The sequence below is a fragment of the Salvia splendens genome, chromosome 3 (genome assembly GCF_004379255.2).
Source record: "Salvia splendens isolate huo1 chromosome 3, SspV2, whole genome shotgun sequence".
In the NCBI taxonomy this organism is placed as follows: Eukaryota; Viridiplantae; Streptophyta; class Magnoliopsida; order Lamiales; family Lamiaceae; genus Salvia; species Salvia splendens.
Genome location: NC_056034.1, coordinates 37,036,338 through 37,061,236, shown reverse-complemented (window position 1 = coordinate 37,061,236; position 24,899 = coordinate 37,036,338). Strand labels below are relative to the sequence as shown.

The following is a 24,899-nucleotide window of genomic DNA, read 5'->3' as shown; positions in this document are numbered from 1 at the left end:
TATGCTCCAAATACTAATTTGCAATTCGCATTTAGAGGGCTGATAATGAGGGTAAGATACTAGTGTATCTAAATGCGAGATGGGCCAAGCTCGGCTAGAAGGCCCAGAACCTTAAAACAGCCATTTTAATGGGATCGAAAACGGAATAAGTATATATATGAGCAAAATAATCAAATCGATCTACCTTACTCATCTAGAATGAAATTCTTAATCAATAAATATAGTAGTAGACCACAAGAATGGTGAGTGAGAATTGACAACACATATAGCATTACTTAATTAACAAGAATATCCATCAAACTCTAATTAACAAAATTGACACGTAATATTTTTACTAGTAGCATAGGTGGACCAACATCATTTAAATACGTAAGACATACTTCTACCACCTATGAGAGATGATCCCTTAAAATACATGAAGAACATAGATATGACATCATATTATGCTAAAAAAGTTAAGGAAATTAGTATTGTGTAGACAAATTATAAATGCCACATTATAAAATAGTATAAACCAACGAGTTATTAAAAAAATTCGACCGGGCTTCGTGGTTGCTTAGTAGGAGTAATATCAATTATTTTAAGAATTTCACACGTTTAAATTTATATAACTACAAAAGAGTTGTGTCGGTATATGTAAATTGATAAAAAAAAACAGCTGCAAAGTACTAAAAGAAATAAATTGAGACTTGTCCACAAGAAGTATAATATTACATATATTATAGAATAAATATTGGACTGAGAAAGAAGTGAAGGGCACATAAAATATAAAAATATAAAATGAAAAAGGCTCCTTCTAGGTAAATAGGGCTCTTCTATTACAAGGGAAATAAATACTATTATATTTGAAATAGACATTTTACCAAAGGAAATGTGGTTCGCATGATTGATTTGCAATTGCAAAGAATTATAGCAACGTTTCTAATAGAAAAAAGGGAAAGTAGTAAAGAACCTAAACATGACTCCTGTCTAAGCAAAAACACACTTGAAGTTTCTCTCTCTAAACTTGGTAGTATTTCTCTCTACAAACTTGTGTAAATTGTTGAATATGTCTTGAGCACTCACCCTCTCCTCTAAATGGGGTGGCTGCAATCCCTCCTCTCTCCCTTCAAGAAGCTGGGGATTCGTCTAAATGCTGCTAAGAAGAAGAGTAAGTATAGTAGATGATCATCATGCACTTACAATATTTCTTAAATTTCTATGCTTTTTTCATGTTCGGATTTTGGTTAGGTAGAGGGATGTACATTTTGTACGAGGATGTGAAATTGTGCCCTTACGAAGATGTCCATGTGCTTTGGTCCATATTGGTGGAGTCACATCGGCCACCGTTGCCACTGCCACTGCCACTGCCGCCGCCTCCCAAATGACGTACGCTTCCCCATTTAGCAAGAAAAGCTATGACACGACGGGAAGAAACCAAAGAGACATACATACATGTAAATACGAAAGAAACTTTCTTTTACATTTCGCTTTTCAGTCCTCCTTTTACGGTTTTTCAGGCTTATCCGTGGTAAAGTTAATACACAATGCTTATACATAATTTTAGTTTACATAGGGGTGTTCGGTTGGCAAGATTAAATCTCATGATTAAATATGTATCATGTTTGGTTCATAAAATTGAACTCTTCAACTTAATCCTAGATGGATAGTCTCATGATAATTAGTCATAGCCTCCCCCCTCCAACTAAAATAATCCCACAACTTAATCCTAGATAGATAGTCTCATGATATTAGTCATGACAACCGAACGCCACCATAGAGTTACATACCCACGAGTTTCCAGAATTATAAGATCTGTATTACTACTATGTAAAATTTTAAATTTTTACAAAAATATATATTCCCTCTGTCCGTCACAACTTAAGAGTCCTATTTCACTTTTACCATAAATAGTAAGTAGGCCTCACATTCCACCAGCTTATTTCACTCACATTTTATTATAAACGTAATGTATATAAGTGGGACTCATATTCCACTAGCTTATTCAATCCACCTTTCTGTACATTTTTTAAAACTCGTGCCCTAACTAATTAGGACTCTTAAGTTGGGATGGAGGGAGTATTACCTTATACAAGCCTAGTTTATTTTAATATATATAGTACTAGTATTTAATAAATATCAATACACAAGGTAAAATTTGTTTTTTGATAGAATGTTAACTGTAAAACAAGCTCTAGGTAGAGTCCACTTAAAGTTCTTGATCGATAATTGAGATTAATTTTTAACAAGATATATAAATATAATGTATTTTATGTAGTTTTACGTAAACAATAATGACTTTTCCATGATATGCTTTTTCTCACGCTAACAATAATATTATATGCATACAGTAATAATTTTTATACTATAATACTATAATTATTCTTAACTAGTTAAATGAAAGTTTGTGTAATAATTAATCAGTGATTGAGAAGTATGTAGTTCTTGGTAAATTAAAATGAGTTGTTGTTGCCACGTCAATTTCCGGCAGTTAATGTGGCAGTTATGATAGGTTCTTCACTACTTCCAAAGTTTAAAGATTGACTAAATGAATTGATAAACCTAAGTTTTTTGAGTAGTCATTATTATATTTAAATGATGAGAAATTTCGGATCGATGTTTGATTATGATGGCATAACCTATGATTTTGGTAACTAGGAGTACTCTATTACAAAAAGTACATGTTATATGTATTTCTATTTTTCCATTATTTTCAAATATAACTCATAATGTTGTACGTACTTACTAATTTTTTTTTTGTCATTTAACACAGATAGAGTATCACCTTTAGTAGGGTTGTCAAATCGGGTACCCGAGGATACCCGATCCGAAAATTTCGGGTACCCGATCCCGATTTTCTGAAAAAACGATACTCGATACCCAATTCGAAACTGAAATCGGATAGCCGAATACCCGACTCGGGTATCTAGCCACGAAAAATCAGGTATCCAGTCCCGAATTTTGAATTTTTTTTAATAGAAAATTAACTACACAATGTACTGCACTACTAATGATCATATTTGGAAATGCATAAAATGCATAAAGAACAAGGTACAGTATTACTCTCTCCGTCCACCATTTAAAGAGTCATTTTGACTCGGCACGAGTTTAAGAAATTATTTGACTTTGTGAAGAAAAGTAAATAGAGAAAGTGAGTGGAATTGGGACCCATTTAAATTATTTGTTTTATATTGGATTGTGAGTGTAAAAAGTTGGTGGGGTGTGGAATCTACATACTAATAATGGAATAAAGTAAATGGTACTATAAATCGTGGACAAACCAAAATGGTAAAATGGTTCTTTAAATCGTGAACGGGGGAGTACTAATCTACACATATACTCCCAAGTATTCCAAATAGGCAAAATGCACCATGGAGTACTGTATATACCTAAACATACACACCCTAACACATACAACATGTACACACCCTAACACATACAACATGTATACACCCTAACACATACAACATGTATATAATGTTGTATATACATATACATACAACACCCTAACACAACAAAAATACATTTAGTTTTTGGGTACCCTAAACCTAATTGAGACTTAGTCAAGAGTTAAAAGACATTTAATTATCTAAATTTTTAAAATCATAATAACTAAAAAATTTATAAAAATTTTTAAAAAAAATTAAATAAATCGGGTAATTCGGGTATATCCGATCGGGCATCGGGTAACCCGATATCCGATAATCCAAAAATCTCAATACCCGATCCCAATCTGAAACTCAAAAAATCGGGTATCGGATATCCAATTACCAAATTTTTTCGGGTTCGGATATTGGGTATCCAATACCCGACATCCATTTTGACAGCTCTAACCTTTAGTAAACATCCAGTTAATTGATTTAGCTTTTCGATGTTAAATTTTCTGTCGCAAGCCAAAACCAATTGAAATTATTGATGCACTTCTATTACTGCGTCCCATCTTAGTTAGTTCATTAACACGAAAATTAAAAAATTTGTGTTTAGTAGGTTAAATAAAGATAAAATAAAATAAAATAAAAAAGAGAATAAAGTAGAATAGATAAGAGAGAATAACGTAAGAATAATTTGAGACAATCCAAATACGACCAAACTAACTTTGGACAAATGGAGTATTAGAGCATCCACAACGGCGGCGAGCGGACCGGCTAGCCAATTCCCGGTGCTGGCCGGTCCGCTCGCCGAACCATTGCAGCCGGCCAGCGCCAAATCGGCGAGCGCACGCCGATTCCCGAGCGCTGGCCGATGCGCTCGCCGATCGGCTGGCCGCCATTGCAGGATCCCGATCGGCGAGCGATCGGCCAGTCGATTTTTTATTTAATTTTCGAAACACTATATATACGCGATTTGCACGTCATTTTCATTCGCACCACTTGTTTCATGCGCATCAGATGAGAGGAAGGCCTACTTTGCGGAACGGCAGGAGTTGGCGCGCAAGGACGTGGATCGCGCATTTGGTGTGCTCCAGTCTCGATGGGCGGCAATTAGGGGTCCAATGCGTTTGTGGCATGTCGACTGCATTGCTGATATAATGTACGCCTGTATTATCATGTACAACATGATTGTCGAAGATGAAGGTGTACAACTGACTAATTGGGCCAACGACGATAATGAAGCCGGTCCAAGCCACGGCGTGGCCGCCCCCAACATACGAAGTGGGGTACCTCACGATGAAGTCGGCAGCCTCCAAGCACATGCCGACATGCGCCAAGTGGAAGCTCATATTCAACTCCAAAAAGATTTAATTGAAGAGTTGTTGGCGCGGAGGACTGCACGACGTTAGTTTTTTTTAATTATGTAATTTTTTTTAATGTACCTTTTTTTATTTAAATAAAATTATTGCATTTTCCCGTATATGTGTCGTAAGTTGAATTTCGTATTTTGTGTGATTGTTATTTTTATAATTTTATTTATTATGGGTAGCCTATGGCTAGGCTATTGCTTGTCCGGTTGCTTGTTCTGATGATGTGGCATGAGGAGTTTTTAGTGCTGATGATGTAGCAGGAGGAGTTTGTGACTAGGCTATGGCTATGCTATTGCCATTGTGGATGCTCTTACAAGTGGATAGTGATATTCAGTATAGCTAAAGGTAATTACTAATATCATATCGCCAGAGACTAATAGTAAAAGTTAAAGTCTAAGTAATACAATGAAGTACTAGTATTTGCCAAACAATGCTAATAGTAAGGTAATTACCAAAACAAGACTTTCACAAGGAAAAGAATGAAGCTCAAACAGAGTATTACACACTGGTTAAAAAAACTGAGTCACAGGTGACAATGGAGAAAGAGCAGACAGAGCTTGTGTGTTTACGGAGTTGAAGATGCGACGAATTCAGGCACACGTGGGAGCCACTGTTCAAAGTAGATGTGGCTATCCGAGTCTGCTCGTGACAAAGCACCAAGAGGAGTGACACTTATCTGCAATAGAAGGCAAAAGTTAATCACTGAACTAGTTAAGATCTCTACACTCTGAGAATCATTCTGGACAAGGACATACATATCCATCTCGAAGTGCAAATAAGTCTAAGTCAGTGCACCCAACTTCCCCACGTGGTGATCCTGTTACCTATTGTAATAAACCAAACCAGGCCGTGTTAAAATCATATAAACACTACAAATGAAACGAATTCAAGCTGCCAAAAGATAATACTACCGTACTTCTCTCTCAAAAAAACGGTGCTCGTCTTTCAAATTCAAAGCCTCTGATTCAGAGTATGATGATGCATCCATATCCATAGTCATTGTTGATAACATTTTCCCTCCTTGAGTGTCACTACTGACTTGTCTCCACCCTGTTTTCAGATGTGTAGTTGCCTGCTTCGTCAGCCGGTAACCCTGCTCAAGGCCCAAGAAAGAATCCTATCATTCTTCTTTCAACTACTATAACCCAACTATCAACATATCTTAGCAATTTAGGGGGGAATCAATCAGTAAACAAAGCAGAAGAAGGCCTGAAACCTAGATCATATGATGTAAATATTTAATCTTAATTCAAGTAAGGATGATGATTTTTCCAAAGCAAATACTACAATATTACCTTATGGTTGACAACATTGGTTGGCACATCTATATTCAGAAAACAGTTGTGATGGTAAGTTTTATTTTTGATTTCAGCTAATATGGAACTGATCATGGGCAAGCAAACCTCAGCTGCTAATGCAAAATCATTGACATTACTAATCCCATGAGCCCTGCATGTTGGCAACAATACACGCTGACTCATTCAACTTCTTCTCAAAGCTAGAAAAAAAGGCTACTTAACAAAAACTAGTATTGGTAAATCTTTTGCATCCAAAAAGTCCATTTATATCAAAAAAATAATGTTATGTCATGGTTACCATTTATATGATATAGAAACAGCAGGTACACCATTGAGAAATGCTTCGCGAGCCCCTGCTACTGTCCCTGAATAAACTCTGCAGTTATCGATGGTATTAGTTACTAGTTCAATGATAAGAAATAAGAATATTGATGAGTCACGCTTAGATCCATCAAAAATTACTACAAGTTGCATATAGGCATCAAAACTGATTACTTTCAATATGTACATTGGAAATGGAAAAGTTGGCATTCCTACAATTTGAAATGGAAACAAATCCCAACAAAGATAAGTTGGAGCAATCCCTAAAGCAAAACACATTTATAGCATCCAGAACTAGAACTCAAATATAGGTGTGGTTTCACTAGTTATAGTTATCAACATGGATTATTCTAGATATTTAGATAGCTATATGTAAACCAAAAAACGTCATTTAAGTTAACATCACTGCCCTTTGAAATGAACTAGAAGAGTTATACAAGTATGGTTACTAACACATGATAACCGCAGTTGCTACCCATGTTAATGCCGCTGATCACCTGAAAAGAGAGATTGAAATGTTGTCATTTTCAGCAATTCTCCCTAGTTGAAAACTCATATCCCAAACATTTGGGGGGACAATTCTTCAGTTCTAATAAAAACGCATGCCACTAGGTAGACATATACTGCAGCAGGCTATATACTAGAGCTAGTAAATTCAAATGCAAGGAAATTGAAAGATTTCATGCATACTCACAAAGAGAAATACAAAGTTTATCTATGTACAGAAATCAGGAGCCAAATTTGAAAAACCTAAAGGAAAATGGAGAGGAAATGCTTCTTTCTAAATCGTGCATCACTATTTCAGCTAAAGCAATATTTTCTTTACCAGATCAGGCATTGAGGGAAAAAGAGCTTTAGAAATACCCAACGACGTACAGTCAGCAGGAGTTCCTGCAACACGTCACCAACAACATAACTTAGGAAAAATTCAACATATGACATTTAGACTAAGTTTAGGATATTGAATCATATTGAGTGACTTGAAAATACTTATCCTATTTTCAAGTTTATTCCGGTGATGTTTACACAAGTTCAGTAATGAAGTGTATCATTCATTGCACAAGTTACAGACATTAGCAGAATCTAGTATGCAACGCTAATACAGATCAAAAGAAACCACGACATCATAACATTATTTCTTCACATGCTTTTCAAAATCAAAAGAAACGTTGAGGCGTGAATGGTAGACTGACCAGAAACTGCAAAAGCAACGGCACCACTGATGTCGTGAGGCTTGGCTGAAATAGGATTTTTCCATGTGATACAGTGACTAACAGCAGACTTTTCGCTGGAAACAAAAATTAATTCGTTGCATACATCTATTATACATAGCATTTCTCTAATGAAATTGTTCTTCAAAATCATCATACAAAAAACTCAAAACTAACCACTCAAATTTGGAGTGACAGAGTACTTAATCAATTACACATATACACAGCAAAATAACCAAAAGAGGATAATTCTAAAATTCGAGCACTCATTTGCGAGCGATTTTTGCTGCCAAAAATCAATTGCAATGACCTCACATACTCATATAAATGACAATCTCAACTAAAATTCAATGTTTAGTAGTAGTATTTTTTTAAAGGGCATCTCGAGCGCATTTGTTCCATATTGTGCATTTAAACTACAAAAAAAAAGCATGATACACTGACACACGCACCTATCAGGTGCGCAGACGAAGACTTGGAACAGATCGGAGGAAACGAGGGTACGAACAAGAGCTTGGAGGCCGGGGGCGTCGATTCCGTCGTCGTTGGTCACCAAAACCGTCGGAAGATCACCACTCATTTGCCGGTTGCTCTCCATCGCTTTTCTGCACTCTTTGTTTTTCCATTACTTTTATGGCGGGCGTTGAATTTTAACCATGGGATTATTGTTGTATAATACTCCATCATTGTCACATCCAAGATTACTCGCTGTCTTTTTTAATTAGTCCCATCAAAGATGATGGATTACTAAAAAATAAAAATACTTTATTTTTACTCTATTTCATCTCTTACTTTATTCTCTAATACAAAATAAAACTACATAAAATTATGTACCGCCCAGAAATGAGTCATCTTCCAATCTTCCAGAGAGGGAGTACCATTCACTCTTTTTATAATAAATAAGGTTTAATTTTTAACTAAGTAATATACTACTTTAATGCTGTAACAGCTTTAGTAAGTGGAGTTATAAATTGCCTTTTTTTTCTAAAACATGACAAGGTATAATCATAAAATATGATTTAAACCTAATCCGTATAATCATAAAATATGATTTAAACCTAATCCATATTGTTAAATACGTTGTGTTTGTTTGAGCTCTAATAATACAAAGCTCATGAACTTTTCTGTTAAGAATTAGTAATATATTTATACATTGTGGTTATGGAGTATGTTGTTTGTTTCTGCTCAAACCTGCTTTTAATTGTTTTTGTTATATATTGAATTTTTATATATCATGTTTTGTTATACGTAGTACGTACGTGCTCTTATGCAATATATTACTGTCAAATTAATTGATATTTTGACTTGTATTGGAAAAATATGTTACTGCATACTAATAAGATACTACAATCACACGAGTACTATATGCCAAGGACATCATTCATTCGTACTCAAATTGAACATTTTGATGGTCAAATACTCATGAGCTTTGTCAATGGGATTCGAGTTTCGTTGACTATCAAACCAACACTAATTAACAAAATTGAAAGGAAAGGAAAGGAAAGGAAAATGATTTTTAGTCCACTTTGTGTTAGACATGGATTTTAAAAAATACTATTAGTATAAAGAAGAGTGGGTTGAAAAAATTTGTACAACGTGGATTCAACTTTTATACATTGATTTTATACTCAACTATGAATAAAATGAGTCACTGGAATGTGCGACCTATTTAACATTTATGATAAAAAGTGGAAACAGACTACAAATAAAAATGGACTAAAAATGGGGGGAGTATAAATGTAACGTAACTTTCTTGCATTTATTTTGCAGTTTTATGAAAGTTATTCATCATAGCCTATTGGTTGGGGATGGGAGATATTGAGTTCCGCGTGAGTGGATCAAACTATATGGAAGATAACTGAACCGGATGGATCAGTTAGCAAATGTCGTTGCCACTTGATCAAGGCGATCTCGCTCTCGCCAGCCACCCAATGTAATTTATATAACTCCCGATTTGCACTACTTTAACAGTAAAGTGGCAAGTTTGGGATCGATCCCACAGAGAAGCGAGTGTATCGAATGTGTGCGTAGTGAATAGGGTTCGACTGCTGCCACGCTTTAAATTTGGGAGTTTTAACTACTGAGTTTACACTAGGCACAGAGTAAACTATCTACTGGATCAAGTCACTGATTACTACTGGATCAAGTAAACGTCATGCTGAGAATAAGAACTCAACTAACTAAGCATGCTACGGAAAACATGAAACACCTTGCCACTCAACATGATTAAACACTTGGTCAAAGATTAAAAGCTAAAATGAACTTCAAAACAGTAAACACGAGAATGAAAACAAATAACTCGATTTTATACTAAGAACTCAGAATAGTACAGCGAACATGCGGAATGTAAAAAGATCAAAACTTTAGCTACAATGCGAGATTTAAACTAAGCTAACTCTTCGGAGAATAAAGCAAGTAAAAACCGAGAGGTCCTCGGCGGGAAACTTGAGATAACACCGACAGATATCGAGAATTCTGTAGCGCTTCCTTCGGTCGCCCTTTCTAACTAAACATTTTTTCTATCTAAACTATCTCTCGAACTGGGAAACTAAACTAAAATGTAAACTAAACTAAAACGTAAACTAAAACGTAAAGGAGCGATCTCTTTTATTATGGTGGCACATCCTCTATTTATAGGCATTTCGCACAATCTCCAGCTGGATAACGATCTTGGCAGAGGATATTCGCTCACGCTGTGATCGAGCAACTCATCGATTGCTACGTGCCTTCCTTCTAGAATGACGTCGCTTTTCAATAACAGATTCATGACTCAGTTCCGTCCTTGCGTCTCATGTATCAGCACGTGTCCTCTTCTAGAACGTCGTCCTTGCTAACAGAATGATGCGCACCATCCAGCTCATTAGCCTCACGTGTCCTTCTTCTGGAAGCCAGTGGTCCCATCCTTAACTGCTTGATTACTCCCCTTGATCAACTCCCCGATTTTTGGCCTTTTTTCACCTGTTGTACTTGCTTGATCAGTTTGGCCTTGTTGCCTTGGTCAAGTGGCATTCCTGCACAATTAACACTTGCTTTTGTGCGATAAACCAATCAAGAAGCGTACTTTTTGCCCCTAAATCGATGCATGAAATAGGCCTTATCAAACTGCTCACACTTAAAACATACTTGTCCCCAAGTATAAAGAAAAAGAAAAGAAAAAGATAAGGCAAATTTCAGGCATGGTTTACTCATTCCAAGAAAGTAAAAGAAGACGAAAAGGGAAAACAGACTTAAAACAAAAACACATATTCACATAGATGCATTAGACCGAATAAACTTCCAACAATCATACCCGAGGTCGAGGTCAATCCATTTGCCAGCAGCTTATGTTTATTCTCTTTTGCGTATACTTGATCAAGGTGTCAGTTTGTCAAGATTGCTCAATTTAAAACAACTGTTGGATTCACTCAGTCACTCATTTCTCACCAGAGATGTTAGGACTGTTCACTCGGTATTGCCACAAGTTTAATACCTTGAATCGGATTGCACAAGATAGTTCCTTAAGGTCTTTGTTTTGGGCGTAATGGGGCATAAGAGAGTAATGTATTAGGGTAGGGTCCTAGGGGTTCTAAGTTAAAAATATAAACTGTAAAAGGAAAAACACATGAGTCAAGAGACCAAAGATTTTGAACAAACTTTTGATGGATCAGACAGAATTATTAATTCTTCCTTTAGATATTTCTTTGGGTCAAGTCGCGACCTTTTGGCTTATTCTCTAACTTTCGCCTTACTGGGTCAGGTTACAACTTTTTCCTACCCTTCTTTTTCTCAAACTTTTCTCAACTCTTTTTCCCGACATATATTTTCCAACATTTTTTTTCGACTTGATGTCTGACTTGATCAACCTGATTGACTAACTTGCTCAACCCGGCTACCATTTTATTTTAATTTTCTATCATCTCCATTTCCTTTGAAGTTGATTCACCTCTCTGACCCCTTTTCCTCACGTGTTTGTAAAAATATAATGATGTGGGTTTTGGTTTCAAAAGAACGGGTAAGAGTGTATATGGATCAACTTGGTTAACTAGGGGGTGCCTTACTTGATGAGGCGGGTTCATGAAACGAAAGAAGAAAAGGCTCAAATGGTTAAGTCCTAATGCCTTTAGTCCTTACTACTTGTGCAATTTTCATCTAAATATTAAAAAGTAGCCTCTCGTAAAATTGTTCTTTGTCAAAATAGTAGAAAGTGTTCTACTTTGACTTATAACTCACATATAGAGAGGCTTCACAGATGATTTTAAAATTGAGCATTTCCATCATACTTGCGTCGTTCAAACTGGTCAAGTTTTAACAATCAAGTTTCTTCATGTAAGCATACTGAGTCATTTTTCTAACTCTTCTCAAAGCAATCAAGTCTTCCACTTATTCAATTTCATGCATATTGCCCTAATTATTACTAACAGACATTTGTATTTTTTTTTTCAAAAAACTTGACAAGTATGATTTTACTGGAACTAACCCTCCCCCTCCCACTGCATATGAACTCGTCCTCGAGGGACTGGATGCAGTGGAAAAAGGGTTAGGCACAGTCAAACAAACCAAGGAAAACTTCTCACACTTAGACCAGACATTGGGCTAAGTGGGAGATAGTGCCAATCAATCAAAACATGCCAATGAACACAGAAAAACATAACCAAAACACAAGGGCAGACAGAAACGGAAATATGCATAACCTTCTCACACTTAGACCCAACAAAGGTCTAAGTGTAAGAGTAAACAAAAATATCAAATTTTTACAGACCAAAATAAAAAAAATAAATTGTATCAAATTGAAACGAGTTGAGTTAAGGGGGGGTATACTATTGCTTCCTGTAGGGTTGACCGGGGGATCCTGAGGGTGGCCTGGAGGATGATGGGCGCCGAGTTGGAAGAGAGCTTGTAGAGGGAGGTGGTGGTTGCCTGGTAGGGGTCTGATTGTGGGTGGTTCCCAGCAACCTGGCCAGCATGACCAGTTGAGAGTTCGAATTTTCCACCAGCTGCGTCAACATTTACTCCACTCGGAGCTTCCATGCGTCGTCAGCACGTGCAGCCTCCTCACGCTCCATCCTTGGGGTGGGCACCCAATGTGTACCTTCCTCTTCTTCTTCAGCAGGGGTTGCTGAGGTTTGCTCAGGCCCCGTTCTCCTTTTGGGTTGGCTTCTCTGTTGCTCCCGCCGACCGGCTGCATAAAATTGGAACATCATTCCTTGCGTCTTCTCGAGTACCTGAATTCTAACAAAGAAGTCGAGATCAAACAATTCGGGACTGGGGCAAAGGATGGGACGTCCGGTACACTTCACAATCCAGTTTCTCCTCAAATAGGCCCCGAGGAGGTGGCAAACGTTCAAATAGCGGACATCGCGGGTAGCAATTTGATTTATGAAGAAGGCCAACCAGAACCCAAGATAGACTTTCCTCTGCTCTCTCATACTCCACATAAAGTAGAGCTCGGACAGGGTGATGATTGACAGCGTATTGGCTTGTCCGAGGAGATTACAGGCTGGTAGACCTGGGCTAGGCGGAGGGCAGGATCAGCAATATGATGACCTCTGGATTCAGAGGCTGTAAAGGTAGGGGCGCGTCCATTGCATAGGGCCTTCCAGACGGCCCGCTGATCGAAATCAAGTTTCTTTTGAGGGAGGCCGATATCGCGCCCAAGCCACCCTAAAGGAGACACTTCTGGCCTCCGGGTCTGAACTTTTGGTGAACCGGAAAGATGTGAAAAACTCCTTGGCCAGGTCCTCCAGTACGGGGGTCTTATCAACCTCTAGCAACCATTCAAATCCAATGCTGGCAATATATTCGGTAAACCTCTCCTTCATCATGATCTTTTCTAGGGATGGCTGGTGTAGCGTCCTCCCCGCCTTCAACCTCTTCTGGGGTGTCACCCTTTGGTAGACCTCTTCCTGCCACTTGGGGTCATCGAATTCCAGCATCTGCCGGCAGAGGTCCGTGGTCAGTACCACAGTTTGTTTGAAATAGTCGGTGGTGGGGGGCTTTGCAGGCCTTCCTTGTTGCCTGCGGGATGTTGGGGCCCATCGAAACTCTCCAGCCTCAGATTCGCTGCCCTCATCTCCTTCTTGTGGAGGGGCAGGTTGGTCTACATCAGCTATAACAATGCCCCGGGTTGCAGGGCGTATCCTCTTAGGAGGAGGAAGAACACATTCCTTCCCCTTCCTCTTCCTTTCTCTCTCGGCTCTCACGGGGCTGTCCTCAACAGTTGCTCTCTCCTCAACGACCTCTCCGGCCCCTTGATTCTTTGACTCCTCCTCGTCTACCAGCCGTCGCACCACGCGGGGCCTTTGCTCCACATTTTCCCCTCTTCTCTGGTCTTCAGAGTTTCTGTTTCCTCTAGGAACCGGTTCATTGTCATTTGGCGCGTCTGACGGTGTCGCGGCCCCTCCTCCTTCTCCGGTTCATCCTCCTCAGAATGAAGGACGGTCACCTTAGCCTTCCTATCGACGGATAACGGGTGTAAGTCTTCCATCTCTTCGTCGTTGATTTCGCCGACTTCAGTCAATGCGGTTCATGGACTGAAGTAGAGCCGCCACCGTGTGCTGGCGACGGAATAGCAAACGGCTGCTCATAAGCCTCCCATCATCCTTCCTCGTCAGAGGTGTCTTGCTGTATTGCACCGACTGGATAGGAGAGTTGGTTTTGGGAAGGGACGGTGGGGAATTTCGAGGTGTAGGTTCAGGTTCGTGAGAGGGGGCTTGGGTAGATGGGCTAGGGTTTTCTGTATGGGCTGGGGAAGAGATTTCTCGGTCACCATTGTCAGTGCCGGAACTGGAGGAGGAAGATGAAGTTGGAAGTTGTTCAATCAACATTTTCACTGGTGATGGCGGTGGGTTTTGGTGAGTAAGATGATGATTTGGGACAAGGGCTTTGAACTTGGGAGAATTAGGATGAGAGCAAATGTAATGTACTGTAGACGGCTTGGATAAAAGTGATATACGGATCTTAAGGCTGCCTTTTATACTGATATCCCGGCTGTTGAGATCCTGACTGTTGTGATCCCTGCGACTCTTCACGTACAGGCGTGCCTTTTCAGAGTGCCAGCTGGCTTAGCTTCTCCGATACGCCTCTTCTCTTCAGTATTGTTTTGTCCAATGCAGCAGTTAGCTCTTCCTGACACCTTTCCAGGACTGTACACGTCCTATTATCACCTGCCCTGATCAATTCAATCACTGTACCACTAATTAAATTCAAATTTCACTGATCAAGTGGACAATTAAATCCAGATAAAAACTCAAATAGTTCCACTTGATCAGTTTCCTTCCATTTCTGACTTTTTGATTACCTAAGAAATAAAAACTTAACAACCGCTAAAATATTTAACTGATCAAGCGACAGTTTCTTAATCTATTTCACTGATCAAGTGACATCCTAGGGGAACCCGATCAAGCGACAGTTTCTTAATCTATGTAATTAGTGTAAAATATTTACACTAATTACTAAGGACTTGACCGGGTTTCCCTAGGATGTCACTTGATCAGTTAAATAGATTAAGAAACTGTTGCTTGATCAAGCAGACTACCCGTGAGTACCCGACCACTCCTTTTACCTGCTTACTGGCGAGAGTTAGGCATGAGTAGTAGAATGTCGTCTACCACAAATGCCTTCATTCCTTCTCTATACGGCTTCACCCCGTGTCCAATCACCATGAAGGTAGGTGAGTCTGGATCGCTTCCCTGGAGTTCAACTGCTCCATTAGCTCTGATGGCGACAATGGTATAAGGGCCAATCCATCTTGACCTTAGTTTCCCGGGCATCAATTTAAGTCTGGACTGGAAGAGAAGCACTCTTTGGCCAACCTTGAGTTCCTTCTTACGAAGGTTCTTATCATGCCACATCTTGGTTTTCTCTTTGTACCACATGGCAGAGTCATAGGCATCAAGGCAGAGCTCTTCAAGCTCATGTAGCTGCAACTTCCTCTCCTCAACGCCAGCCTTTACATTCAAATTCATCGCTTTTACTGCCCAAAAGGCTTGGTGCTCCACTCCCACCGGCAGATGGCACATTTACCCAAATACCAGCCGGTATGGGACATTATGATAGACATTTTAAAAGCGGTCCTGGAGGTCCAGAGTGCGTCCTCCAGACGATGGCTCCAGTCTTTCCTCGTATGATTGACCGTCTTCTCTAAAATTTCCTTGATTTCTCGGTTTGACACTTCGGCTTGGCCATTGGACTGCGGGTGGTAGGGTGTGGACAAGTGGTGGTGGACTTCATACTTCCGCATTAAGGCTTCTATGGTTCTATTTACGAAATGAGTTCCCTGGTCAGAGATTATGGCTGGTGGAACCTCATATCGGGTAAAGATGTTCGACTTTAAAAACTTCGCCACTTCTCTGGACTCACACGTCTTCGTTACCTTTGCCTCAATCCATTTGGACACATAGTCCACTGCCACTAGGATGTAGAGATTGCCTTCAGAAGATGGGAAGGGTCCCATGAAATCCATCCCCCATACATCAAATATTTCACAGACAATAATGGGGACCTAAGGCATCTCATCTCTTGTAGATATCCCGCCTGTAAGCTGACATCGAGGGCATTTTTTTCAAAACTCGTAAGCGTCTCTATGGATGGAGGGCCAGTAGAACCCGTTGTCAAGTATTTTCCTCGCTGTTTTCTTTGGTCCGAAGTGACCGCCACAAGCTAGTGAGTGGCAGTGGACCAGTACGTCATCTTGCTCCCATTCAGGTATACAGCGTCGGATTACTTGATCCGCCCCCGTCTTCCATAGGTAAGGATCATCCCAATAAAAGTATCGGGAGTCGCTTTTGAGTTTCAGCTTCTGGGCTCTCGTAATCGTTTCACTTCCGGTCAACTAGCCCGTTACCAAATAATTAGCCATGTCAGCAAACTATGGCTCGTTCTTCGTGTGTTGTCCCTTTCCTTGATTGGCTTGATCAACCCTCTCTACGCGATTGATCCACTGACATTCAGATGTCGACTTTATCAGATAGAGATGCTCTTCAGGGAAAGCGTCAGAGATGGCTTCCCCGTCGTCTTCTTGCAAGATTCTGCTCAAGTGATCCGCCACTCTGTTCTCACATCCATTTTTATCGACAGCCTCCCAGTCGAATTCTTGCAAGAGGAGGACCCATCTAATCAATCGCGGCTTCGATTCCTTCTTTGCCAGTAGGTATTTCATGGCCGCATGATCAGTATAGACAATCACTTTCGAGCCTAGCAGATAAGGCTTGAATTTTTCGAAGGCGTAGACCACCGATAACATCTCCTTCTCAGTCGTGTCGTAATTCTTCTGTGCTTGATTTTGAGTTTTGGAATCATGGAAGATTACGTAACTCTTTCCTTGGATTTTCTGACCTAATACTGCCCCCACAGCATAGTCGCTAGCATCGCACATCACCTCAAAGGGGTGAGTCCAGTCGGGGGCACGTATAATTGGAGAGTTATCAGCCTGTCCTTCAGCAGTTGGAACGCGGTCTTGCAATCATCGGAGAATTCAAACTCCAACTCATTCTTGAGTATCCTCGTCAGGGGCTGGGCTATCTTTGCGAAATCCTTAATAAATCTTCTATAAAACCCAGCGTGGACTAAAAAGGCTCTGATCTCCTTCTGGTTGGTGGGATACGGGAGTTTGGCAATAACCGCTACCTTTGCCTGGTCGACTTCTATTCCTCTGCTCGACACCACATGCCCTATGACGATTCCTTCAGTAACCATAAAATGGCATTTCTCAAAATTCAAAACCAAATCCTTTTGGCGGCATCTTTCCAGCACTCTGTTCAGGCTGTGCAACCCTTGATCGAATGTATCTCCGTAGATAGTAAAATCGTCCACAAAGATCTCAATGCAGTCTTCTAACAGATCAGAGAAGATGCTCATCATGCATCTCTGGAAAGTGTCTGGGGCGTTACAGAGGTCAAATGGCATCCTCCTGTAAGCATATGTGTCAAAAGGACATGTGAACGTCATCTTTTCTTGGTCATCCGGATTCACTGCTATCTGGAAGTAACCACTATAACCATCCAGGAAGCTGAAGTACTGCTTCCTTGCCAACTTCTCCAGCATCTGGTCAATAAAGGGCAGAGGGAAGTGATCATTCTTCGTGGTTGCGTTCAGCTTCCTATAGTCAATGCACATTCTCCACCCAGTAACTGGCCATGTCGGAATCGATTCGTTTTTCTCATTCTTTACTACTTGGATTCCCCCTTTCTTCGGCACCATGTGCAATGGGCTGACCCAGTTACTGTTTGGAATGGAGTAGATAATTTCTATCGAGACCAACTTGACAATTTCCTTCAGCACCTCTTCCCTCATGTTGGGGTTGAGCTTTCGTTGTTGGTCGCGGTGTGATTTGGCTCCCTCCTTCAATCGGATATGATGCATACACAAGTCTGGGTTGATGCCCACCAGGTCTGTCAGTTTCCAGCCGATAGCCTTCTGATTCTTTCTTAATACTTCCAACAATCTATCTTCCTGCCCCTAGGTCAAATGACTGTTGATTATTACAGGCTTCGTTTCTTCCTCTCCCAGGTAGGCGTACTTAAGATGTGCTGGAAGTGGCTTCAATTCCTTCGCGGGCTTTGGCTCTTCAGTAGGCAGAGGGTTTTCTGCCGCTTCTCTCTCCAGTAGCTTTCCTTGATCAAACCGCTTCTCTAGGCTAGACACTTGGGCCTTCCCACTTGACCCAGCTGGTCGTGGGCGCTCACAGAAATCCATCATCGCCTTCGCGATGGCTTGGTCGTCCATTTCTCCGACATTCATGGACTCATACCACTCTGCAACCTCTCTCTCGATTTCTTCATCAACAGCGGAATCAGTGAACTGCCTCTTCAAGAACTCTTCCTCCAAGTACTCCTGTACTAAGGGCTCAGTCACATCTGCCGAGTACACGTTCTCGCTGTCGGTTGGCCTCTTCATGGCTTCATCGATATTGAACGTGAATTGCTCTCCATTGAAGTCCAAGCTGATCCTCCTATTACGGACGTCTATTATGGTGATGGTCGTAGACAGGAACGGTCTTCCCAGTAGGACTCCACTCGATTCCCTTGCTGCTGGCTCCGTCATTTTGATTATGAAAAAATCAGCTGGGTACAGAAAGTTATTCACCTTCACAATCACGTCTTCCAGAATTCCCTCCGGGTGAATACACGATCTGTCGGCCAATTGGATCATAATGTCAGTGTCGACGAGCTTGGCCGCTCCCAACTTCCTATAGATGGAGTAGGGTAGAACGTTGATAGACGCCCCCAAGTCGCACATCGTGTGCTCCACTTGAATTTCCCCAATCGAAATTGGGAGCGTGAACATTCCCGAATCAGTCTTCTTGGAGGGGAGGTCGCTTCTCTGGATCACGGCAGGGACGTTCTCCTCTGTAATAAGTCTCCCTTCTTCGTTGATTTTTCCCGCCAGGTAGTCCTTGACGAATTTACTAATCGGGGGCATCTTTAAGGCCGTCAAGAGCGGCACCTTCACTTCCACTTCCTTGAACATATTAGCCATGTCAATCGTGGCGTCTCTTTTCCTTGTCACCATTCCTAGGTACGGATATGGCTTTACTTTCTCTGCTTCTTCTCCCTGACTTCCTTCTGAGGATTCACCTCCCACTTTCGCTATGCCTTTGTCTGTCCCTTTTGCTTGATTCACCCCACTGGATTCTTCTTCCTCTTCACGGCTTGGTCCAGACATTGATGCTGGAGACATCACAGGTGGGCTAGGGCTTTGGTAGACTTTCCCTGATCTTAGGGACACTTTGCTGATGTTTTCACGACCAGGTGGCTGCACAGTAGCAAGGATTTTTCCCTCATTGCCCCTTAGCTCTCCCAGCGACATCGCAACTTGAGAAAGTTGCTTTGTAAGCATATCCAACGCCGCCCTTTGCTCTTTCTGAGCCTCTTGAATTTCCCGCATCGCATCATTTGGCTGGTGCGGGGCCATCATATCTCTTGGTCCGTCGTTAGGGTACCGATTATAATGTTGATTCGGCGGCCCCCCAGCGTGGTCGGGCTGTGAGTAGTCGGACTGTCCGTACTGCTCTTGCTGGTATTGTGGCTGGGTGTGTTGTTGGTTGCCTCTCTGGTGTGACGGGACATAACTCACCATCAGGTTGCCCGGTTGTCTTCCCTAATTGCTTGTCTGGGGGCCTTGTTGTCTGTCCCCCAGTTTCCTTCATTATGTCTACTTAACCAGTTGGACTGTCCTCCACTGGACCAGTTCCCTTGAGGTCCACCTGATCAATTGCCTTGACCTCCCTGTATTCTGTTTCCTCTGTTGCTGGATCTTTCTGGGTTCCGAGCGGGCCTGTTTGGCTGCCCTTCAGAGGGTTGTATCTGTTGTGTCGACGGTTGAGGTGGATGGCTTTGATTCTGATCAGTCCACCTAAAGTTGGGGTGGTCTCTCCACGGGGAGTCTCTTTGCTTTCCCTGGATCCAGTTGCCATTTGTATTCCAGTGACCGATGACATTCACTTGGGGTTGCGGCTCCGCCTCAGGGGGAAACTCGCAATAGTAATAGTGATGTTCTTCTGGCGGCGCATATTGCTTTTCCTTCGGTGCGGGTGGCGGAGGCGCTCTAGACTTCTCGACTGCCTCCAGCAGCTTCTTCTCCATTTGCTCGAAACGAGCCTCCAACTTCTCATCGCTACGCGCTTCTGTTGTGTGCACTACACCTCTCCTGTACTGGCCACGGGATGTCTCGTACAACCGCTTGGCTTCGATCAACCTCTCCAGGATGTTTTTGGCTTCGCTGAATGGGGTCTTTGAGAAATCCCCCTGAGCTGCTAGGTTAAGATCGTTCTTGCTATCCACTATGAGTCCGCCATAGAAAATTGAGTAGATCTCCTACTCTCCCAGCTTGTGGTTGGGGCATGCTTGAAGCAACCCTTGGAATCTATCCCAATATTAACCGAGGGGCTCATCATACTCCTGTCTGGCCTCGGTAATCTCCCGCTTAAGGGCACTCGTCTTCGACGCTGGGAAGAAGCGATCTAAAAATATCATCTGCAACTCAGCCCAGGTTCTGATGGATCCTTCTAGCAGCCTTGACAGCCAGACTCCCACATCGCCATTCAATACGAAGGGGATAGCATTCAGCCTATAATCTTCAGAGGTTGATCCAGCCGGCACGGGTTGGATAGCGCAATATCTGCAGAATTCCTCCAGGAAGGCGTAAGGACACTCCTTCGAGAGGCCATAGAATTGGGACAAAACGGCCAGTACTCTTGATTTGATCGCGATGGTCCGCATCCCAAGAGTAATGGCGATGGCATGGGTGGGCTCATTTTCGTCATGCACATGCAGAGAGCCAATTCCTGAGTCGTTATCGATGAGGGCCATCTTTTCTTCTGCTTGCTCAAGTGGTGGTGGCTGGGGTGGTGCGTTATGTTCTCCTTCTTCTTCGCTGGTCAGTTGATCAGCGGCCGCTGCTGCTGCTAATGCGGCTCGGTATCGCGTGGTAACAACACCGGCTTCCTGGACTCTCCAATAAGCGTTAGTATCTCTGTATACGAAAGGATGATTCCAGTGTCCACCGCGTTGGTACCTTCTCATGAATAGAAAGAAAAACAAATGAGAAAAGAAAGAAAAACAAAACTATTTACACCTATGCGCTACACACAAACATAAAATAACGCCATGCTTCCCCAGCAACGACACCATTATGGTTGGGGATGGGAGATATTGAGTTCCACGTGGGTGGATCAAGCTATATGGAAGATAACTGAACCAGATGGATTAGTTAGCAAATGTCGATGCCACTTGATCAAGGCGATCTCGCTCTCGCCAGCCAACCAATGTAATTTATATAACTCCCGATTTGCACTACTTTAACAATAAAGTGGCAAGTTCAGGGTTGATCCCACAGAGAAGCGAGTGTATCGAGTGTGTGCGTAGTGAATAGGGTTCGGCTGCTGCCACGCTTTAAATTTGGGAGTTTTAACTACTGAGTTTACACTAAGCACAGAGTAAACAATCTACTGGATCAAGTCACTGATTACTATTGGATCAAGTAAACGTCAGGCTGAGAATAAGAACTCAACTAACTAAGCATGCTACGGAAAACATGAAACACCTTGCCACTCAACATGATTACACACTTGGTCAAAGATTAAAAGCTAAAATGAACTTCAAAATAGTAAACACGAGAACGAAAATAAAACAACTCGATTTTATACTAAGAACTCAGAATAGTACAACGAACATGCGGAATGTAAAAAGATCAAAACTTTAGCTACAATGCGAGATTTAAACTAAGCTAACTCTTCGGAGAATAAAGCAAGTAAGAACCGAGAGGTCCTCGGCGGGAAACTTGAGATAACGCCGACAGATATCGAGAATTATGTAGAGCTCCTTCGGTCGCCCTTTCTAACTAAACATTTCTCTATCTAAACTATCTCTCGAACTGGGAAACTAAACTAAAACGTAAAATAAAACGTAAAGGAGCGATCTCCTTTATTATGGTGGCACATCCTCTATTTATAGGCACTTCGCACAATCTCCAGCTGGATAACGATCTTGGTAGAGGATATTCGCTCACGCTGTGATCGAGCAACTCATCGATTGCTACGTGCCTTCCTTCTAGAATGACATCGCTTTTCAATAACAGATTCATGACTCAGCTCCGTCCTTGCGTCTCATGTATCAGCATGTGCCCTCTTCTAGAACGTCGTCCTTGCTAACAGAATGATGCGCACCATCTAGCTCATTAGCCTCACGTGTCCTTCTTCTGGAAGCCAGTGGTCCTCTCCTTAACTGCTTGATTACTCCCCTTAATCAACTCCCAGATTTTTGGCCTTTTTCGCCTATTGTACTTGCTTGATCAGTTTGGGCTTGCTGCCTTGGTCAAGCGGCATTCCTGCACAATTAACATTTGCTTTTGTGCGATAAACCAATCAAGTAGCTTACTTTTTGCCCCTAAACCGATGCATGAAATAGTCCTTATCAAACTGCTCACACTTAAAACATACTTGTCCCCAAGTATAAAGAAAAAGAAAAGAAAAAGATAAGGCAAATTTCAGGCATGGTTTACTCATTCCAAGAAAGTAAAAGAAGACGAAAAGGGAAAACATACTTAAAACAAAAACACATATTCACATAGATGTATTAGACCGAATAAACTTCCAACAATCATACCCGAGGTCGAAGTCAATCCATTTGCCAGCAGCTTATGTTTCTTATCTTTTGCGTATACTTGATCAAGGTGCCAGTTTGTCAAGATTGCTCAATTTAAAACAACTGTTGGATTCACTCAGTCACTCATTTCTCACCAGAGATGTTAGGATTGTTCACTCGGTATTGCCACAAGTTTAATACCTTGAATCGGACTGCACAAGATAGTTCCTTAAGGTCTTTGTTTTGGGCGTAATGGGGCATAAGGGAGTAATGTATTATGGTAGGGTCCTAGGGGTTCTAAGTTAAAAATATAAACTATAAAAGGAAAAACACATGAGTCAAGAGACCAAAGATTTTGAATAAACTTTTGATGGTTCAGGCGGAATTATTAATTTTGCCTTTAGATATTTCACTGGGTCAAGTCTTTTTGGCTTATTCTCTAACTTTCGACTTACTGGGTCAGGTTACAACTTTTTCCTGCCCTTTTTTTCTCAAACTTTTCTCAACTCTTTTTCCCGACATATATTTTCCAACATTTTTTTTCGACTTGATGTCTGACTTGATTAACCTGATTGACTAACTTGCTCAACCCGGCTACCCTTTTATTTCAATTTTGTATCATCCCCATTTCCTTTGAAATTGATTCACCTCTCTGACCCCTTTTACTCACGTGTTTGTAAAAATATAAGGATGTGGGTTTTGGTTTCAAAAGAACGGGTAAGAGAGTATATGGCTCAACTTGGTTAACTAGGGGTGTCTTACTTGATGAGGCGGGTTCATGAAACGAAAGAAGAAAAGGCACAAATGGTTAAGTCCTAATGCCTTTAGTCCTTACTACTTGTGCAATGTTAGGGAGATTTACTGATTCGTGAACAACTGGATATTCAGAAAGGCGTGAATAACACTTTCAGATCAAATCAATTTGGTGGTTCTACCAATATTTGATCAGATACAATTCAGGTTTAGAAGTTTCGTATGTTCAATCTGCTATATACTTTGAACCGAAAAAGATCAATAAGAAGAGGCCTGAAACAAAACACCGCGTCTCTTCACGAAGCATTGCGTCTCTTCATTTCTTAACCGGTTTTAACAGTTTTTTAAGGAGTTTTAAAAATTGCAAATCAGTCCTTCGACTATTAGAAATTATATTTCCGGATGAATTTTCTACACAGCTCGACCCCAGCCAGGGGCTGCCGCCCCTTGGACCCCGCAACTCGGGGGCGCTTCCCCCGAACCCCTGTCTAATCATAATGAATTCAAACAAGCGTGCACTCTGCACTTCCAAACTTATATGATGTCTCATTATGATAATATTGATCAATCAAATTAATCCAATTACACTAAAATAACCAACAAGCAACTCGCGCAGCCGGATCGCTATCAGGGCTTCGTCACCAAGCAGGCGCCTCAGTCTAAGGGACGTCATCTTTAGTTAGTTTAATTTAATTAAGTATTATTTTTGTTTTGTTTTATTTATTGAACTTATTGGAGTAGAGCGTATTATAAGCTCCGTCGAGTTTTCTTTGTTGGTTCTTTTCCGATGTTTAGGATTAGGTCGAACCAACCCTAGTGTCCTAGTTATTATAAATAGGTTGTTTCATTAATTCCGCAATTCAATTAATGAAGAATTATTTTCCCAATTACTTGCATAATACAACTCAAACCCAACTTTCGTTGTCGACGAAGAAGATGTTCGCGCCAGCCGTGTGTTAGCCGCCGACTCTTCTCTTAGGGCTTTCGTACGTGATTCGTCAAGGAATCTTTGTTAGGAGAGGGAGTCTCTTAACACCGCCCAAGAACAAAAGGACCACAACGGACCGCTGAGATTAAATCAGTGTACCACTGTTAGAGTTTGTATACTAGAAATCACCTTTCGAGTGATTGAAGACTGTAAAACTCTATATGTTATTTTCCAAAGGAATGAAACAAATTATTTTTGTCATAATATTGTTATGTTTTACATTTAATGGATGTTTATTGCATATTTAAATGTATAAACAACGTAACAAAGTCTATGTCTTTGTTTTAGAAGACCGGTTGTGGGCGTTGTCCACTTTAAGGTAACACGGTTAGTTCTGAACAAAAAAAATAAGAATTTCACAACATAGATAGGCCTAGACTACCTATCGTGAAAGGTTGCAATGTCAGTCCGCGTATTTCTAAGCCTTACTGAAATAAGAAGACATTGGTGTGGTATAGCACTGAATTGGATCTAACAGCAAGACGAGTCTTTATGCTATCTACTGAAAGACAAGGTCTTGATAATTAATCTCTTAATCAATGTACGTTA

The 24,899-nt window shown here is 41.0% G+C and overlaps 2 protein-coding genes and 1 long non-coding RNA gene across 3 annotated transcripts; 1 reads left to right on the top strand and 2 right to left on the bottom strand.

Moving 5' to 3' along the window:
• The first annotated feature begins 957 nt into the window (after positions 1-957).
• Positions 958-4,426, top strand: LOC121794018. The gene is made up of 4 exons (XR_006049216.1): positions 958-1,150; positions 1,231-1,436; positions 2,753-2,923; positions 4,368-4,426. It is a non-coding gene; the product is annotated as an uncharacterized LOC121794018 (long non-coding RNA).
• A 634-nt stretch (positions 4,427-5,060) lies between these two features.
• Positions 5,061-8,203, bottom strand: LOC121797408 (5'-nucleotidase SurE-like). Its single transcript, XM_042196162.1, has 9 exons — positions 8,003-8,203; positions 7,533-7,627; positions 7,166-7,230; positions 6,793-6,836; positions 6,317-6,394; positions 6,016-6,169; positions 5,637-5,813; positions 5,476-5,544; positions 5,061-5,396 (listed from the first exon to the last, which is right to left on the bottom strand). The coding sequence occupies exons 1-9, from the start codon at positions 8,146-8,148 to the stop codon at positions 5,286-5,288; spliced, it is 939 nt and encodes a 312-aa protein (XP_042052096.1). The 5' UTR covers positions 8,149-8,203; the 3' UTR covers positions 5,061-5,285.
• A 9,781-nt stretch (positions 8,204-17,984) lies between these two features.
• LOC121796959 lies at positions 17,985-19,604 on the bottom strand. Its single transcript, XM_042195712.1, has one exon. It carries the CDS (start codon positions 19,602-19,604, stop codon positions 17,985-17,987), a length of 1,620 nt encoding a protein of 539 aa, XP_042051646.1.
• Between the last annotated feature and the right edge of the window lie 5,295 nt (positions 19,605-24,899).